Source organism: Hipposideros armiger, unplaced genomic scaffold (assembly GCF_001890085.2).
Source record: "Hipposideros armiger isolate ML-2016 unplaced genomic scaffold, ASM189008v1 scaffold_1738, whole genome shotgun sequence".
NCBI lineage: Eukaryota > Metazoa > Chordata > Mammalia > Chiroptera > Hipposideridae > Hipposideros > Hipposideros armiger.
Window position 1 is genome coordinate 3,252 of NW_017733088.1, and position 16,294 is coordinate 19,545.

At 37.6% G+C, this 16,294-nt stretch overlaps 1 protein-coding gene across 1 annotated transcript; it reads left to right on the plus strand.

The window, feature by feature from the left end:
* The first annotated feature begins 1,031 nt into the window (after positions 1 to 1,031).
* On the plus strand, positions 1,032 to 15,916 carry LOC109378099 (guanylate-binding protein 2-like). Its single transcript, XM_019634566.1, has 11 exons — positions 1,032 to 1,279; positions 4,305 to 4,513; positions 5,102 to 5,229; positions 6,383 to 6,492; positions 6,934 to 7,130; positions 7,478 to 7,720; positions 10,059 to 10,339; positions 11,714 to 11,926; positions 13,980 to 14,082; positions 14,372 to 14,565; positions 15,689 to 15,916. Exons 1-11 carry the CDS (start codon positions 1,263 to 1,265, stop codon positions 15,800 to 15,802), a joined length of 1,809 nt encoding a protein of 602 aa, XP_019490111.1. The 5' UTR covers positions 1,032 to 1,262; the 3' UTR covers positions 15,803 to 15,916.
* The last annotated feature ends 378 nt before the right edge of the window (positions 15,917 to 16,294 follow it).

The window sequence follows — 16,294 nt, forward strand, 5'->3', positions numbered from 1 at the left end:
TGGTGTTAAATTTAAATATATATACACATATGTATACCAGGTGTGCCAAAAAATTGTATACAAATTTTAAGAGATATTATCTTATTTCGCCATCATCAGAAGTGTCTGGACGTTGATGGTAACCACTTTGAGCACTTCTTGTAATTGTAAAAGTCAAATGTGACTTGTATTCATCTTTTGTTATCAGTATATATTGAGTATTACAATTTTAATAGTTTTTTTCTTTTTAAAAATATGTATACATTTTTTTTGGCACTCCCTGTATATATACACACTCAATAATGTGGCTTTAAATTTATGTAAAGCAAAAGCTGAGAAAAAGAGGAGAAATACACAATCATTGCTGGAGATTTGACCACAGTTGTCTTAGTAATTTCTAGAACAAGCAAACGAACAAAAATGATGAAAAACATCATGAGTAACTCGATTAACGAAACTGACCTAATGAATACCCATAACATGGGTCGGCAAACTGCGGCTTGTGAGCCACATGCGGCTCTTTGGGTACATACGTCTCAAAAGCTTGCCGACCCCTGTATAGAACATTGCACTGAAATTTCGCAGGGTATATAAAGTACACAAGGAATATTCTTAACCCCCGACTGTATAATAAAATAAGTAAGAAAAGTCTTATTCAAAGAATGGAAGTCAAACTATGTTCTCTGACCAGATGAATGTTAGAAATCAAGATAATTAGATAATCTACCATATGTATAAAAATTAAGAAATATATTTCTAAATAACCCATAGGTCAAGTAAGAAATTACACTAGAAAATTTTTTAACTAAATGAAAATGAAAATATTACATTTAAAGTATGCAGGGTACAATTAAAGCAATATTTACAGGAAAGTATAAAGTGATATGCATATATTAAAAAAGAAGATAAATTATTATGATAAGTAACTTATCTATGTCTGTGTGTGTGTGTATGTCCTTTTAGAGACAGTGCAAAGTAGCGAAATATGTGGTTTTGATCATTTGTTTGAGAAACCATGTCAAACCCTCTTAAGCATAATTCTCAGAAATTCTCTTGCTGAGTGACCGTGTTGGAGTCAGTGCTTTCAGTTTTAGTCTGTTTCTTTGCATAGTTTGTTGATCATTAGGTTTCTGAAGAAACTGCGGTACTTTCTAGGAAATTGGAGGGGTCAAATAAAAGGCCAAATTGCCAGTGAAAGAGACACCAGTACAGTGAAACTCAGAAGAGGGAATAGGAGAAGCACTTACAGCTTTCTCATTGAAGCTGCTGTCTTCCCAACTCTAATGGATCTCTGTTCCAGGTAAGATTGAGGCAGGGTGGGAAGGGATTTATAAGGGTCGCTTATATTAGTCTGAAATGACCATCGCATGATAGGCTGCAGCTGATCACTGGCACACACGCTCAGATGAAATCCTGAGGTTATCAGGCAGCAGGGCGCCCCTGAGGTGCCTGCTGCGCCAGCTCTGTGTTGAATTCGGTTCCAGCAGAGGGAGAGCCTAGGCTGACTGGAATGTTTTAAGATTGTTATTTCTTTCTCGACCTTTATCATGGCAGCTCTGGGGTCTCCTGCACAGTGAGAGGAAGAAGCCACTGGGGAACCTGAGTTCCTCCATCTGACCCAGACCATGCCCAGAAACAGACTTGAGAGAAATGAGGTCCCTGTCTGGGTTAGGATGATGTCTGTGTTTCAAAGTACATAGATAAGTTTTGCACAGCATTCTCCTTTTGCTTCATACCTAAGCTCAGAGATCTCATATTTGTTCAGTCTAAATATCTACAATAAATGTGATGGTGAAAAGCTTTAAAACAAAATTTTGTAATGAAGTCAGAAGATGTGAGAAACAAGGAAAAATCTCTATTTTCCGGAAAATGAGATACAGGATGAGCTGGTAGGAATGCATGCAATCTGGTATACTTTTCTGGAAAAGAATTTGGCTATATGTAACAAAAGCATGTGTTCTTTTTTGACACAACATTCCCGCTTCTAAGAATCTAGCCTGATGAAAGATCTACAATATGAAAATAAATATGTACAAAGTTATCAGAGGTTATTCACTGCAGCATTGTTTGTAATTTTTTTTAATTGGAAGCAATTTAAATGTGCTTATATAGGAGAGTGATTGTATAGACTATGGTATATGTTTATAATGGAGTAACACCAGCCAAAAAGAACGTGAAAAATTTTTATGAACCAATATGGAGTGATTTCCAAATATCTATACCATGTGATCTTTCATGTTAGAAAATGTGAATAAGAAAACATACATATATCTGCTCATTTGTGGAAAAGATATCTAAGAAGTATAAACAGAAACTAAGTATTGAGAACTTATACGAGATGGGTGAGAATGGGGTAGTAAAAATAGAAAGAAAGGTAAACTGAGAATTTGATGGTAAGGTGAAAGAGAAGTAACATTTCTCTGAAGATACCTTTTTGGAAAGCTGACTTAGAAACAGGTTATGTTTCACATATTCAAAAAATAAATAATACTTGAAATCAACCAAGACTTGGGGGAGGCTGAAATGAAACAAAAACAGTAACAAGTGAACCTAATTACACTACAAATGATTAATTTCACCACACTGAAGAGGATGAGGAAGAAAAGAACTAATCTAAGAAACTTGGGCATACAGTGTTCTGTCTGCATACATAAGGCTAAAGAAATAGAGAATGGTACACTAATAACGTACTCAAATTAGTTAATTTATTTATCACAGGAGTATGAATTAAAAATTTTGAAAACACTTCATATGTATACTAGAATTGAGCAAATAAGTAAATTTATTATAGATAACAAGAGCTAGGACTCTCAGAATAAGTGAAAGGAGTAAAATAAAGAAAGGAGAAAAGCTTGAATAAACCCTGCTGTGTTAGATTGGATTGGAAATGTCAGCAGGAAACCAAGGTTATCTACAGAAATGGGTGGATAAAGAACTAAATATAGATGTGTGTACATATGTGCTAACATACATACAGATATTTCTTAACTTCACCCCTGAGAGGCCTGGAAGCAATGCACACACCTAGTGTGATATCTTGGCATCTAAGTTCTGTTACCCAAAGAAAAGAATCAGGGCTTCTGAGAGAAATGGTCGATTCTAGAGCCGAATCAAGGAAAATGCAAGATGGAATACTTTCTGGTGCCAGAAAGGAAGGACGTGCTCAGATGATGATGGGAGCATGCCAAAAAGACACAGGAGCCAGCCTGAAGGAGCCCTCAATGAACAAATCTGGGGCAAATGAAGCAACAAAATACATAATGAGAGCAAAGTGTTAAATCCCATAGAATAAATATCTATGAATCTATTCTGATACAACTAAGTAATTGAATGAGTAAATAAATAAATGGAGAAGAGGGGCAGTGCTTGCTTATAGTAGAGCGAAGTTTAATAGATGTTGAAGGAATGGTGAAAATACAAAATGACCTATAGGCAAACACTACTGTAATAATTACCACAAGCAAAAGTCATCATCATTAAATGCTAAATTAACAATAAAATGATATAAAAGTATGATGAAAATATATTTGCATAGCCTCAATAATATGGTCCCAAATGGTACTTTGTAATTACAAAGAAGTAAATACTAACTTTACAATGAAGAATCTGGCAGACACAACTGTATGCAAGTCATCAAAGTTAGCATAATAGCATCAGAGTAAGCTATATTGGCATCAAAAATCCCTTGATGCAGTGCTCTGAGACTGGCAGAACATCATTTTGATGGCATTCTTGCCAAAAATGCATAACCTCAATCTAATTATGAGAAAACATCAGAAAAACCCAAATTGAGGGATATTCTACAAACTGACCAGCCAGTTCTCTTCTAAAATGTGGAGATCATGAAAAACAAAATAAAAAATGAGGAACTATCAAAGATGATACAAGACCAAGGAAACATAACGACTGCAATGAGAGATCCTGGACTGGATCGTGGATCAGAAAAGGACATTAGTGGGAAAGCTGGTGAAATTAGGAAAACGTGTGTAGATTAGTTAACAGCATTGTATCTATGTTAAAATCCTGTATAAATAATTGTTCTATGGTTATATAATATATTAACACTTGGGGAAACTGGGGAAATGGTATATGAAAACACTACCTATTCTACGACTTTTTTGTAAGTCTAAATTTTTCCAAAGTCAAGTTGTTTTTAAAGAGAACCAGTGGACTAGTCCATAGGACAATCTTCAGGGGACACAGAACTTTTAAAACTCATAGGGAAGAAAGTCCAAGGACAGAAAATAAAATTTTAGTCCATATTGTAAGTTCTTGCTCAGCTAACTGACGAGAAATTGCTTTCCATTCCATCACATCCCTTCCAGGCAAGGTGACACCCTGGACATGGCCTCCGAGATCCACATGCCAGGCCCAGTGTGCCTCATTGAGAACACTAAAGGGCAACTGGTGCCTAATCCAGAAGCTTTGAAGATCCTGTCTGCCATTAAGCAGCCTCTTGTCGTGGTGGCTGTTGTGGGTCTCTACCGCACAGGCAAATCCTACCTGCTGAACAAGCTGGCTGGGAAGAACAAGGGTGAGTGGCACCAGCAAAGCTCTGCTGAGTCCTTTCTGTCCACCCACACTCCCGGCATTGACTATGGCGATGTGAGGAGAGAAAGTTAGATATGGGGAGGAATATTGAAACCTAACTTTCGATTCACTGATGCTCTCCTTACATTTACTCTTTTCTGGAGGATAAGAATGAACTCACTCTTTCTTCCCGCTTTGCCTTCATTTTCCCTTTTAAAGTATAAATGTGCCTTTCTGGAAGGAATAAGGTAGTAAATAAGACAATTAATATTCATAATAATAAACTATAAAACATTTACTAAAATGTTTGGATATTAATATCTAGAGTGCACTGTTCTTTATTTTTGTTTTGTATTGTTGGGTTTTGTTTTGTTGTCTTTTATTAAGCTTGCACTGATCTTTAAGGTGAAATAAATGTTTCACTTTGTATTAGATATTCTGATTGCCCTATTTTTTCTGGTTGTAATTAAGATCAACACTGATTATGGTTTAATTTATCTGTTTCAACTTCGATTTCACTAAATTTTATCTCAATTTCCAGAACCATCTCCCATTAAAATTCCACTCCCTTTTATCTCCACTCCCTCTGCAGGCTTCTCTCTGGGCTACACGGTGCAGTCTCACACCAAGGGAATCTGGATGTGGTGTGTGCCTCACCCCGAGAAGCCAAGCCACACCCTCGTTCTGCTTGACACTGAGGGCCTGGGGGATGTAGAGAAGGTAAAAAATAAATCTTTTAAATCCTATTTGTGTCAGATCAGTAGCCCTCCTTATGCTATCCCTCCCCACTGCTTGACTTATGCTTCTAACTTATCATATCAAAGTATTATCCTTTACATTTACTGAATTGTGATCAATATTTGACCTTAGATCCAATTTGAAGCCAACCAAATGAGCTTTCTATAATGAAAGTAAACATAATGTATAATCATAACAAACTAATTTAAGAGTTGTTGCACACCTCAAACACTGAATTCCACCTGGCTACATCTATAAGCATTGCAAATGGACAATAAGGTCAATTGATAGGTTATACAACCCATAAAATAATAGCTAAAGATGTTTATAGTCATTTTTCTTTAATATCATAGGAAAATGTTTTGGTGAGGCTGCTAAAGGTGCCTCTAAGCATGGCTAGATATTTTACAATGTATGACTTTTCATGATCGGAACCCAGAAAGATGGTAAGAATGGTTATCCAGTGCAGTACTATTCATTAGAAGCAAAATATAATATCTAATGCCAACAGCTTTGTTCACAAAGGATTATACATTATTACTCGTATATGTCTTAGACCTAGGGAACTCTTATTAAGAAGCATAGTTTGGGTGGCCAGTTAGCTCAGTTGGCTAGAGAGTGGTGCTGATAACACCAAGGCTGACGGTTCGATCTCCACATGGGCCACTGTGAGCTGCGCCCTCCCTAAAATAGTCAACTATGACACTGTACCATGAAAGCAATGTGTAACCAATGACCATGGCTGTTCCTCAATTTAAAAAAAATGAAAAAGAATAATATTGTAACTACTGTCTATGAAGTTCCTTACCATGACATGGTAAGTCATGGGAGTGGAATAGGATCACAATCGAAGTTCAGGAGATCCATTTGAAATGTATTACCTAATTATAATAGTTGCTACTATCAAGTGCTTATGTGCTTCATACACTCATATGCATTTATATATAATACCTCCTTTAAATTTCACAACACCATGAATTTAATTGTACAGATGAGAAAACATTTGCATGGGGAAATGATGACTAACCTAAGTCTCCACAGCTACATACAGAGCTGGGTTCAGATTTTATCCATCTGAACTGAAAGCATGTTGCCCTTCCTCACTGTTCTATGTGGCTTCTACAATGACTTCCAGGATGACAACCAGAATAACTCCTGGATCTTTGCCCTGGCAATACTCCTGAGCAGCACCTTTGTCTACAACAGCGTGGGGACCATCAACCAGCAGGCCATAGACCAACTGCAGTATCCTTTTTGTGGTCCACAACAACACTAAATCTGGAAAATAACAGCTTCATATTTTCACCACATATAGTGGGGAACTACAGAAGAAATCATATGTCCCCTCCTTAATGAATCAAATTACGCTCAACATCCAAGTTTACCTCAACCACTCCCAGAAATCCAAGTCTTTTCAGGGTCTCAGATTTTATTATATTTTTGTTTTGTTTATCATTTGTCTCCCTCACTAGGATACAAGCTCTCTGATGATAGTCATCACAATATTCTTAGTCCCTGGACTAGTGCCTGGTTCACAGCAAGTGATCAATAAGTGTTTGTGGAATAAATGAATGAATAAATGAATGAGCTAATTAAGAGAAAAAATAGTTTAGCTGAATATTGGGAGGAAATATAGCAGAAAACGTGCTACTCTTTTTCTGCAGTTTTCCTATGTTAGCATCTCAGCTATGTGACAAAACTGACAGAACGAATCAGGGCAAAATCCTCACCTGGTGACAGTGAGGTTAAAGACTCAGCTGACTTCGTGAGCTTCTTTCCAGACTTCGTGTGGGCTCTGAGGGATTTCTCCCTAGAGCTAGAAGCCAATGGGCAACCCATCACTGCTGATGAGTACCTGGAGCTGTCACTAAAACTAAAGCAAGGTGACTGGGACTGATCACGGGGTGACAAACAAAGAGAAAACAACATGAAAATAACCATTTCTGTGTAGGTTCTAAAAAGTACAATGTTGTAACTGTGTAACCCTGGCTGTTCTATTAGAGGAAATGAAAACATTTCTTGACTGAATCAGGTGAATCTAGTTTTAAGTTACATCCCTCTTTTTGGAGAAAGGAAGAAATTTTATTTCTCTATTTAAAAAATTTTTTTAATGGCTGGTCCATCATGAGCTTATTTTATACATAGGGTTTGTGCCAATTATGATGTTGAAGGGTCATCTAATTGAGGTAGTTAGTCTAAAGTGTATTAATTCTAATTTTCATTTCTCTAGGTACTAATATAAAAACTGAAAGCTTTAATGAACCTCGGTTCTGCATCCGAAAGTTCTTCCCAAAGAAAAAGTGTTTCATCTTCGACCGTCCGACTCAGAGGAAGTACCTTGCCCACCTGGAGAAGCTACAGGAGGAAGACCTGAATCCTGAATTCAGAGAACAAGTAGCAGATTTCTGCTCCTACATCTTCAAATCTTCCAAGACCAAGACTCTCTCAGGCGACATCACTGTCAATGGACCTCGTGAGTCCCTCTCAATGCCTACTTCTTACCTGGACTTTCTGCGCATTGTAGAGACTAAAAGAGGGAGGTATAAGGGTTACTTTTGATAAATACATATTCTAATGATGGCCAGGAATACGCATCACAAGGATCACATTGTGAATTTTATGTGGCAACTAAAACTATTGCTTGTGTCATCTAATATCTATATGAGCCAAGTGAATACGGGAAAAGAACTAGAATCCATCCTGGTGTTGTAACCGTCTCCACCAAATTCACAGATCCCTATTTATGAAACATCCTTCCAGGAGAGCGATATAGATTGGCAAAGTCAGGAAAAGGCAAATAAATACTCCATGTATGTGAAGCTTTGCCACTAACTTCAGCACAATTCCCTTATTCATCAATTCAAACATAGTTGAATTGACTAAGACATGCACTAAATGTACCAACCACTAGGTAAAATGGTAGATAAAAATATTTTATTTGTATCCTTATTGCAGCACAACAGGAGCAAAGATATTTCAATTTTTTAAATCATAATGAAGAGCACAATAAATCCAAATAATAGGCTGCTATGAGAGAGTAAGGAGTGTAGATAGGTGGGAGATAATTTGGGTTCAAAGACAGGGAATATTTGTCTCTGAAAGTGACATGTAAGATGACAACTTAAAAATGGGTAGGAGTGGGCTGGCCAAGTGGCGCGTTGGTAAAGAGCTGGTTTGGGATGTCAGCTCTGTGCAGCAGGGCCCTGGTTCGGATCCCACGTGAGGGCCAGTGACACTGCCCCCTACAGCTAAGATGGCGAACAACAGCTCAACCTGAAGCTGGGATGCCATGAGTCGCAGGCTACAGCATAGCCTGCAGCCCCTGCTAAAAAAAGAAAAAAAAAATTAGTAGGAGTTAACCAGAAGAACATACGGAAGAACTTTGCAGACAGAAATAATATCATATGAGAAAACCTGAGACAGGAAAGAACTCTGCAACTTCAAGAAAGTAAAAGAAAGACAATGTGATTTGAATAAGAGTAAAGAGAATAAGAGTGGCCTCATGACTGGAGAAGTGTGCAGGGGGCAGTACTTGACAGGACTGGTAGATGACTTCAAAGAGATTAGGGTTTAAACTCAATGGGAGGATCTTGAAAGATTATAGACAGAGAGTTTAAGTTATCTAATTTATATCTAAAACTGTCTTTCAGAGTATTTGGTACATAAAATGTTGGAGGGATTTAAAGGAGGCGATGAGAAGAGGGGTGATATTTGCAATATTTTAGTAAAGAACGGGGATTTTGTTAGGCTAAGATTATGATCATGGAGATGGTCAAAATGGACAGAATCCATATGTATTTTGAATGTCAAATTCGTAAGGCTTGATGATGGATATGTGGAGGGAATTAGGAAGACTCCAGGGTTCTGAGCTTAAGCAACTGCTTGAATGGATATTATTTACTGAGAGGAATGCCTGGAGGAGAAACGGTTTTTTAGAGTGGATGAAGCCATTTAGATTTGGATTAATTAATACTGATTTTCCTATGATGTGTTTCGGAAGGGATACCATGAAGACATTTAAATATACAAATCTAAAGCCTAAAAATCAAGTCAAAGCAGGAAATAAAATTCATTAGTATCCATGTAGGTGGGATTTAAAATTATAGAAAGAGAAGAGAAGACCCAGGATTGAGTCCCAAAGAACTGCTACTTGTAAAATAACCAACCACTCCAGTTTGCCTAAGGCTAGGAAATCCTGGGCTGTAAGACTTTCAGTGTTAAAACTAGTCAAGCCCTGGGAAAACCTGGGTCAATTGGTCACACTGTATGTAGCTCTGATGAAAGAATAGCTATGAGGAGCAACTTATCTAGGCCAGACACAGGACTGGTAGCCTTCACCAGGGACACACACACACACACACACACACACACACACACACACACACACACACGCTAAGTTTTCTTCTTGGCCTTTTACATAAATTAGAGGTAAGAAGGGAACAGAAAGAAAGGAAGAAAAAAGGGAGGCATAGAATGGTTAAGAAAAATATCAGGACCTAATATCTTAGGCCCCAGAATATCCTTATTCTGATCCAATCATTGCAACATCTTTCCTCTGGGTGAGGGAAGGAGAAGAAAAGAAAAGCTTTAAACTCCTCTGAATCTAGAGGTTAACAAAATATTTCATCACTGTTCTGCCTCAGAAAATCTTTAACTATTGTGTATGACACTTGAAAAGCATATAAAATATTCTGGCAGTTGGATCTAAACAATTAAATAATTAAATTTGCAATCTCAGGACCAAACAGAATATGGTTTGTTTCTCTGTCGCCAGCTGATAGTTGTCACTACTTTTAAATTCCTGTTTGTAGGACTGGAGAGCCTGGTGCTGACCTATGTCAATGCCATCAGCAGTGGGGATCTGCCCTGCATGGAGAATGCAGTCCTGGCCTTGGCCCAGATTGAGAACTCAGCCGCCGTGAAAAAGGCCATTGCCCACTATGACCAGCAGATGCGCCAGAAGCTGCGGCTGCCCACTGACACCCTCCAGGAGCTTCTGGACCTGCACAGGGCCAGTGAGAAAGAGGCCATTAAAGTCTTCATGAAGAATTCTTTCAAGGATGTGGACCTAAAGTACCAGGAGGAATTGAGGGTATATTTGCTGTTCTAGATCATGAGAGATAGAAAAATCTGAGTCTTCCTAGAGAGGAGTAGTTCTTCCTATATCCAAAGACAGCAGCACCCAGTGAATGTGTACTCATTTGCAATCATTACTAAAGAATAGAATACCTCTAGCCTTAGTCCTATAGACCATGGTACCATAACCAAGTATCTTTATTACAAATATTCTCTTCTGTTAATTTCCCCCTTCTGAATGCCATATTTTAGGCAAATAGTAAATTTTAAAACTGTACACATATAAGATTATTTTAATTTATTTTCTTGTTTTAAAGCTAATCAAAGGCACCAGGCTTTCATGTTCCCTGCTGATTCCTTGGTAGGATTCAATTTTTTTTTGAAAACCTTAAAAATGTATTGCCTTTACTGTAAGGCAATGGTAAAATTCACAGGAAACCAAGAAAGTGAAACCAATCAAAAGAATGCTATTTGAGAATGTTTTCAAGTCTGAGTCCTTCCAAATTAGGGAAGGATTGTTGCATGACAAACTAATAATCAGTTGACAAGTGACAATCCCCACCCCTGGTTTGCAAGGCAGGATTTTACAAATTATAACTTCCTGCATTCAGAGGTTCTGATGAAACTAGCTGGTCAAGGCCAGAAGACAATGGACATCCTTCTAGATTAAAGAAAAAGCTTGATATATAAGTTCTCTTGAATGCTTTAATGTAGGTAAATATGCTGTTCTATTAGGCTTTCTCAGTACTAAAAATACCCGTAATACAATCTCCATTACCTTCATTAGTCTTATACTGAGAAAATCTACAAAAATATTCTCATTTTAAAGAATTATTCATTTAATCATTCAATTAATCATTGACCGTTTACTGAGCACTTATGAAAAAGTGGCTGGGCTTAATATTTTACATCACTGCATATAATCCTGAAATAAAATCTATGAAATAGATGTAATTTCCCGTTTTACCAACAAGGAAACCTCAATGCAAAAAGGCTGAGTGTCACAAAGCCACAAAGTGGGGGAGCCAGGAACGTCACCCAGGCCTGCCAGACTTCAACATTTATGCTCTAAACTACTCCTGAAATTAGAGAATTGAAAAGAGAAGTTTCATTTGGAATCATGTCTGTGCTTCATGAATCATTCTCTGAAGCAGGAAAAATAGGGGAACGGAGCTTCAGATAATCACAACCAGAAAAGTAGATGTAATTTTTCTTCTTTTTTTTAATCAAGACTCTTTTTAAGGATATTCTGGAATCTCACAGCAAGGTGAGGGGTGAGGTCCTGTTTGGTTGCCACAGTCTCTACAGGAGAAGCATTCCCCAGTAGTCTGTGTGTGGCTAACATTCTCATGGCTTCCTGAACCATATGTGTTATTTTGTCATTCCACAGATCTGTTTGGTAGCAAAACAAGATGACTTTTGTAAGCAGAACGTGAAAGCATCATCAGATCATTGCGTGGCCTTACTTCAGCATATTTTCAGCCCTTTAGAAGAAGATGTGAAGAGGGGAACATTTGCTAAACCAGGAGGCTATTATCTCTTTCTTCAGAAGAGACAGGAGCTGACAAATAAGTACTATCAGGTGCCCAGAAAGGGGATACAGGTAAACTACCTACTAAGTACCATTTCTGGGGACCTGCTGAGGCGACTTTCAAACTGTAGTGGAAACAACTAAAACAGTATATAGTGCCCCTGCCTTTCATTCATCCACTCACTGGATTTATTCAGTAAGGGAGCCTACCACGGGATGAAGAGCATGTTGCTCCTTGGAAGCGCAGATGGAGCCTCCAAAAAATGTTTGTAGAATTCATTCATTAATTTAGTCATCCAATGATCCAACATTTATGTATTCAGGCTTAACTATATGTCAGGTCTTGTCAAGTTTCTGGGGTTAAGGCAATTTAAAAAAAAAAGAGAGACAAACAAGTCCTCTAAAAGTGTTTCCCAGCAATAAACAAATTATAGGTTACAGACAAAAATAATAACAGTTAACACATATAGAGATTCTTGTGTTTCAGGAAATGAATGGGCTTAACTCATTCAATCCTCACAAGAATGCTATGAAGTACATGTAATTAATACCTCCATTTTATAAATATGAAAATTGAGACACAGGAGTAAAAGAGCTCACACAAGAACAACACGGGTGATGACTGGTACAGTTGAATGCCAATCCAGATAGCAGACTGTGCTCTTAACTATTCCTTTATGCTGGTGTGCTCAGATTATATCACTTAGAATTAGGCTTGAGTGTATATTATTTTTTTAAATGGTAGCTTTAAAAAGACAAAAGTTTTTTTCTCTCTTGTTTATAAGAAGTGAGGAAGAGGGAATCTGGGCTGATATGACAGCTCCATACAATATTGTTCTCAGGCCTCTTTCTTCATTCTGCTCCAGTGCTTTAGTACACAGCCTCCTTTTTAAAGGTCAATTTATGGCTGCTAGAGTTTCACCTATTAGTTCCATATTATACATGGAAAGAAAAGGGAAAAACAGAAGAGTAAAAGGCCTTTGAGTCAACTCTCTTTAAGGTAATTTTTAAAAAGTACCATACGACACTTCTGCTTAAGTATTATTGGCCAGAATTTAATCATATGGGCATCCCACTTACCAGGGATGCTGCCTAGAAAATACGAAATGTGCCCAGGTAGAAAAAAATTCAGAGTTCTGTTACCAAAGACAAAGGGGAGAATAATATTAGGATAACTCTAGCGGTCACTATCACAGTGACAAAAAGTGCCCTGAAGAAAAAAGTAGGTTATAGGGATAGAAGGGGAAAGAAATGTGAAGCTCTTTTATATGTATGATTTACAGAAGGCCTTTCTGATGAAGTAACGTTTCAGCAGAGTCTTCAAAGGAGGACTTGAGTGAGGCAAGTGGGCATCTAGGGGAAGAAAATTTCAAACAGTGGAAAAGTGCAAAAAAAGAAATTAGTTTATGTTCCAGGAAAAGCAAGAAATGTGGCAGGTGGCCAGTGAGCAAAGGAGGAGGTGGCGGGAGATGACGTCAGATAGGTGTTCAGAGGCCAGAGGCCAGACAAGGTAGTGCCTTGGAAGTCACTGAAAAAGTTTGAATTTTATTTAGAAAGAATAGGAAAATCAGTAGAAGATTGTGTCCATAAGAGTGAAGTGATCTTTCTTAAAATCATATAGCACAACATTACCTGCTCTGAGAAAAATGGACTATAGTGGACCAAGAATGAAAGTAGGAAGACCAATTATGAAGCTAACGTGATGGTCTGGGCAAGATATAATGATGCCTTGGACCAGGGCATTTGGGAGGATCAGATGAAAAGTGATGAGTTCTTCTTGGTTTTACTTTTAAGATGGAGTAAACATTATTAGCTGATGATTACATGTGGGGTGTGTGAGAGAAAAAAAATACCAAGGGTGACTGGAAAGTTTTTAACCCATAACAATTAGAAAGTCAGTTACCAAATTAAATAGCTAAAATTGGGATGATTGGGAATGACACAGGTTTGAGGGGAATCCAGAGTTGGGTTTTAGGCCAATTTAGTTTGAAATATAATACCATTTGAACTCCAAAATGATTTTTACATGGGTGGTAAAATTAAATTGAATTAACAGATGTATCTCTGAGTTTTGCTTAAACTCATAATCCCTATTTCCTAAATCTATCTTCTTCTGTATCACTAGGCAGAAGAGACACTGAGGAAATACTTGGAGTCCAAGCAGGATGTGGCTGATACACTTCTAAAGACTGATCAGTCACTCACAGAAAAGGAAAAAGAGAGTCAAGGTGAGAACAGCTGAAAACACTGTAGGTAGTTGGAAAGCCTTAGAAATGTTAATGTAAGCCACATTAGTCCACCTGAAATTATTACTGTAGAACAAAGAATAGCAAGTATAGTACATAGTTCTAGGGGATTTTTTTTTTCTTAACTGGAATTTACAGTCATCTGCCTCTTGGTTACTCAGTGCAAAAATCACCCCAGAAAGTTTTCTCCATGAAATAAGAATAAAACAAAAAAAGGGAGTGAAAGGCAAAATAAGGCCATCATGTTTCTCTTCTTATTTTTCTTCCTCAGTGCAACGTGTGAGGGCTGAATGTGCAGAAGGTGCCCAAAAAATGTTGGACGAAATGCAAAAGAAGAATGAGCAGATGATGGAAGAGAAAGAAAAGAGTCATCTGGAATATGTGAAACAGCTGACTGAGAAGATGGAGAAGGACAAGACCGAGTTCCAGGCCGAGCAACAGAGGATTCTAGAACTTAAACTTCAGGTATTCGATTGTGTCATCGCCATTTCATCTTCTACTTGGGCTGAATCAAAAACACTGCTTACAAGTTAGAGCATCATGTCAGATTAAGGGCTATTCTAGAAAAAACCCTAGTAGACATTTCACTCTATTACTGCTTCTACCTGTGACCATCTCTGGTTACTAAAGGCTATTTACCTGCAGGATAAAATATCATGGAATTCTTCATTATTAAATCCCTAATAAATAGTAGCTATTCATTACTAAGCACTGCACAATGGCTGTACAGACAGTCTGTGATCCAGTCCTCATGTTATGTTATAGGTACTATTATGTTCTCATTTTTCAAATGAGAAAATTGTAATTGCATAAGAGATAAGTAACATTTCTGGGTCTCACCTTGTGGAAAGATATCTGGACTGTCCTACTGAGTGAAGTCCAAGTGATTTTGTTTCTGCCATACCTGATATAACTTCATCTCTGCAGGCACCCTAATGAATAGGAAGATGCCATAAACTTCTACACAATTAACCACATAATTAAATACCCAGGCTGCCTGTACCTTCCTGTTCTCCAGACTCTACCCCAAGTCTAAGTTGAGTCCACCCAGAAATGCAGTATGGGCTAGTGCAGGCCCTGAGCTCTTCAACTGTTTTCTGTGACCTTGCCACCAAAGTTGGGAGATTTGTACTAAGTTCCCTAATCAAACATCAGCCATGATTCTGAATCAGAAAGTAACCTTCCTACTGGAATGCACCCATCTTCCATATTTTCTTCAGTATATTTTTGAGTTCACACTACCTAGATCAGAGTTGAAGAGAAAAAAATGATAGTTTTTTCCAGAAAGACTGTGTTGCGTGTGGGTGAAGAGGGCCAAGAATATGATTCTGGGTCACTAATATTTTTAAACTATAGGAGAAAAACATTTCTGCAGCTAAAAAAAAAAAAAGAAGCCCAGAAAAATATATTAACAGGCATAGGAAATTCAGGACAGTGATAATAGTTGAAGTTTAAGGGAGGAAAGAATTACCAAAATAACTTTCAAAAACTCATGAAGGGTTAATGTAGTTATTGACAGGGGAAATAATTTGGAAAATGTAGGAAATGTTTTAAGCTGTGTGAGTTCAGTCTCTACTTTCTCTTTTAGGAACAGGCACGGCTTTTCGAGGAGAGATTCCAGAAAGTTCAAAATGAAAAAGAAGCCAATGAGAGGAAAACAGGAAATAATACTAACAATGTCCATATATGTAACATACTCTAAAAATCCAAGGAACATAATTTCCTAACCAGCTCTCCTCCCCTCCGCTAGGAATGAGTTAAACGAGCAACTTCATAACATCAAACAATTGCCACTAAAATAAAGTTAAAATCATGATGCTTGTGTTTTTGTTGATCCATAAAGTTTGCAAAGATGAAATAAACGGTGAAGGCAATGTTTTGCCTACAGAGTGGTTCAATTCATGATTAATCATAGTAATAATGATTAGTACGATTCTTAACTGGATACTATATTTGAAATCACGCATATTGACTCTACAGACACTTTAAATTGTATAATAGGATACCTTGTACAATGGAAAGATATCAGATGGGTTCCATTTAGGATAGACTTGCTTTCTATTAGGTAAACCGCCCTCTAGGTATCCTCAGTCCCCTCCATTACTCAAGGGTTTACTTTGGTCTAGGGTTAGAGTGTGGTGAACATAGGGCAATTCTGATGGAAGTGAACAAGCCATGGAGCATGATTGAGCTC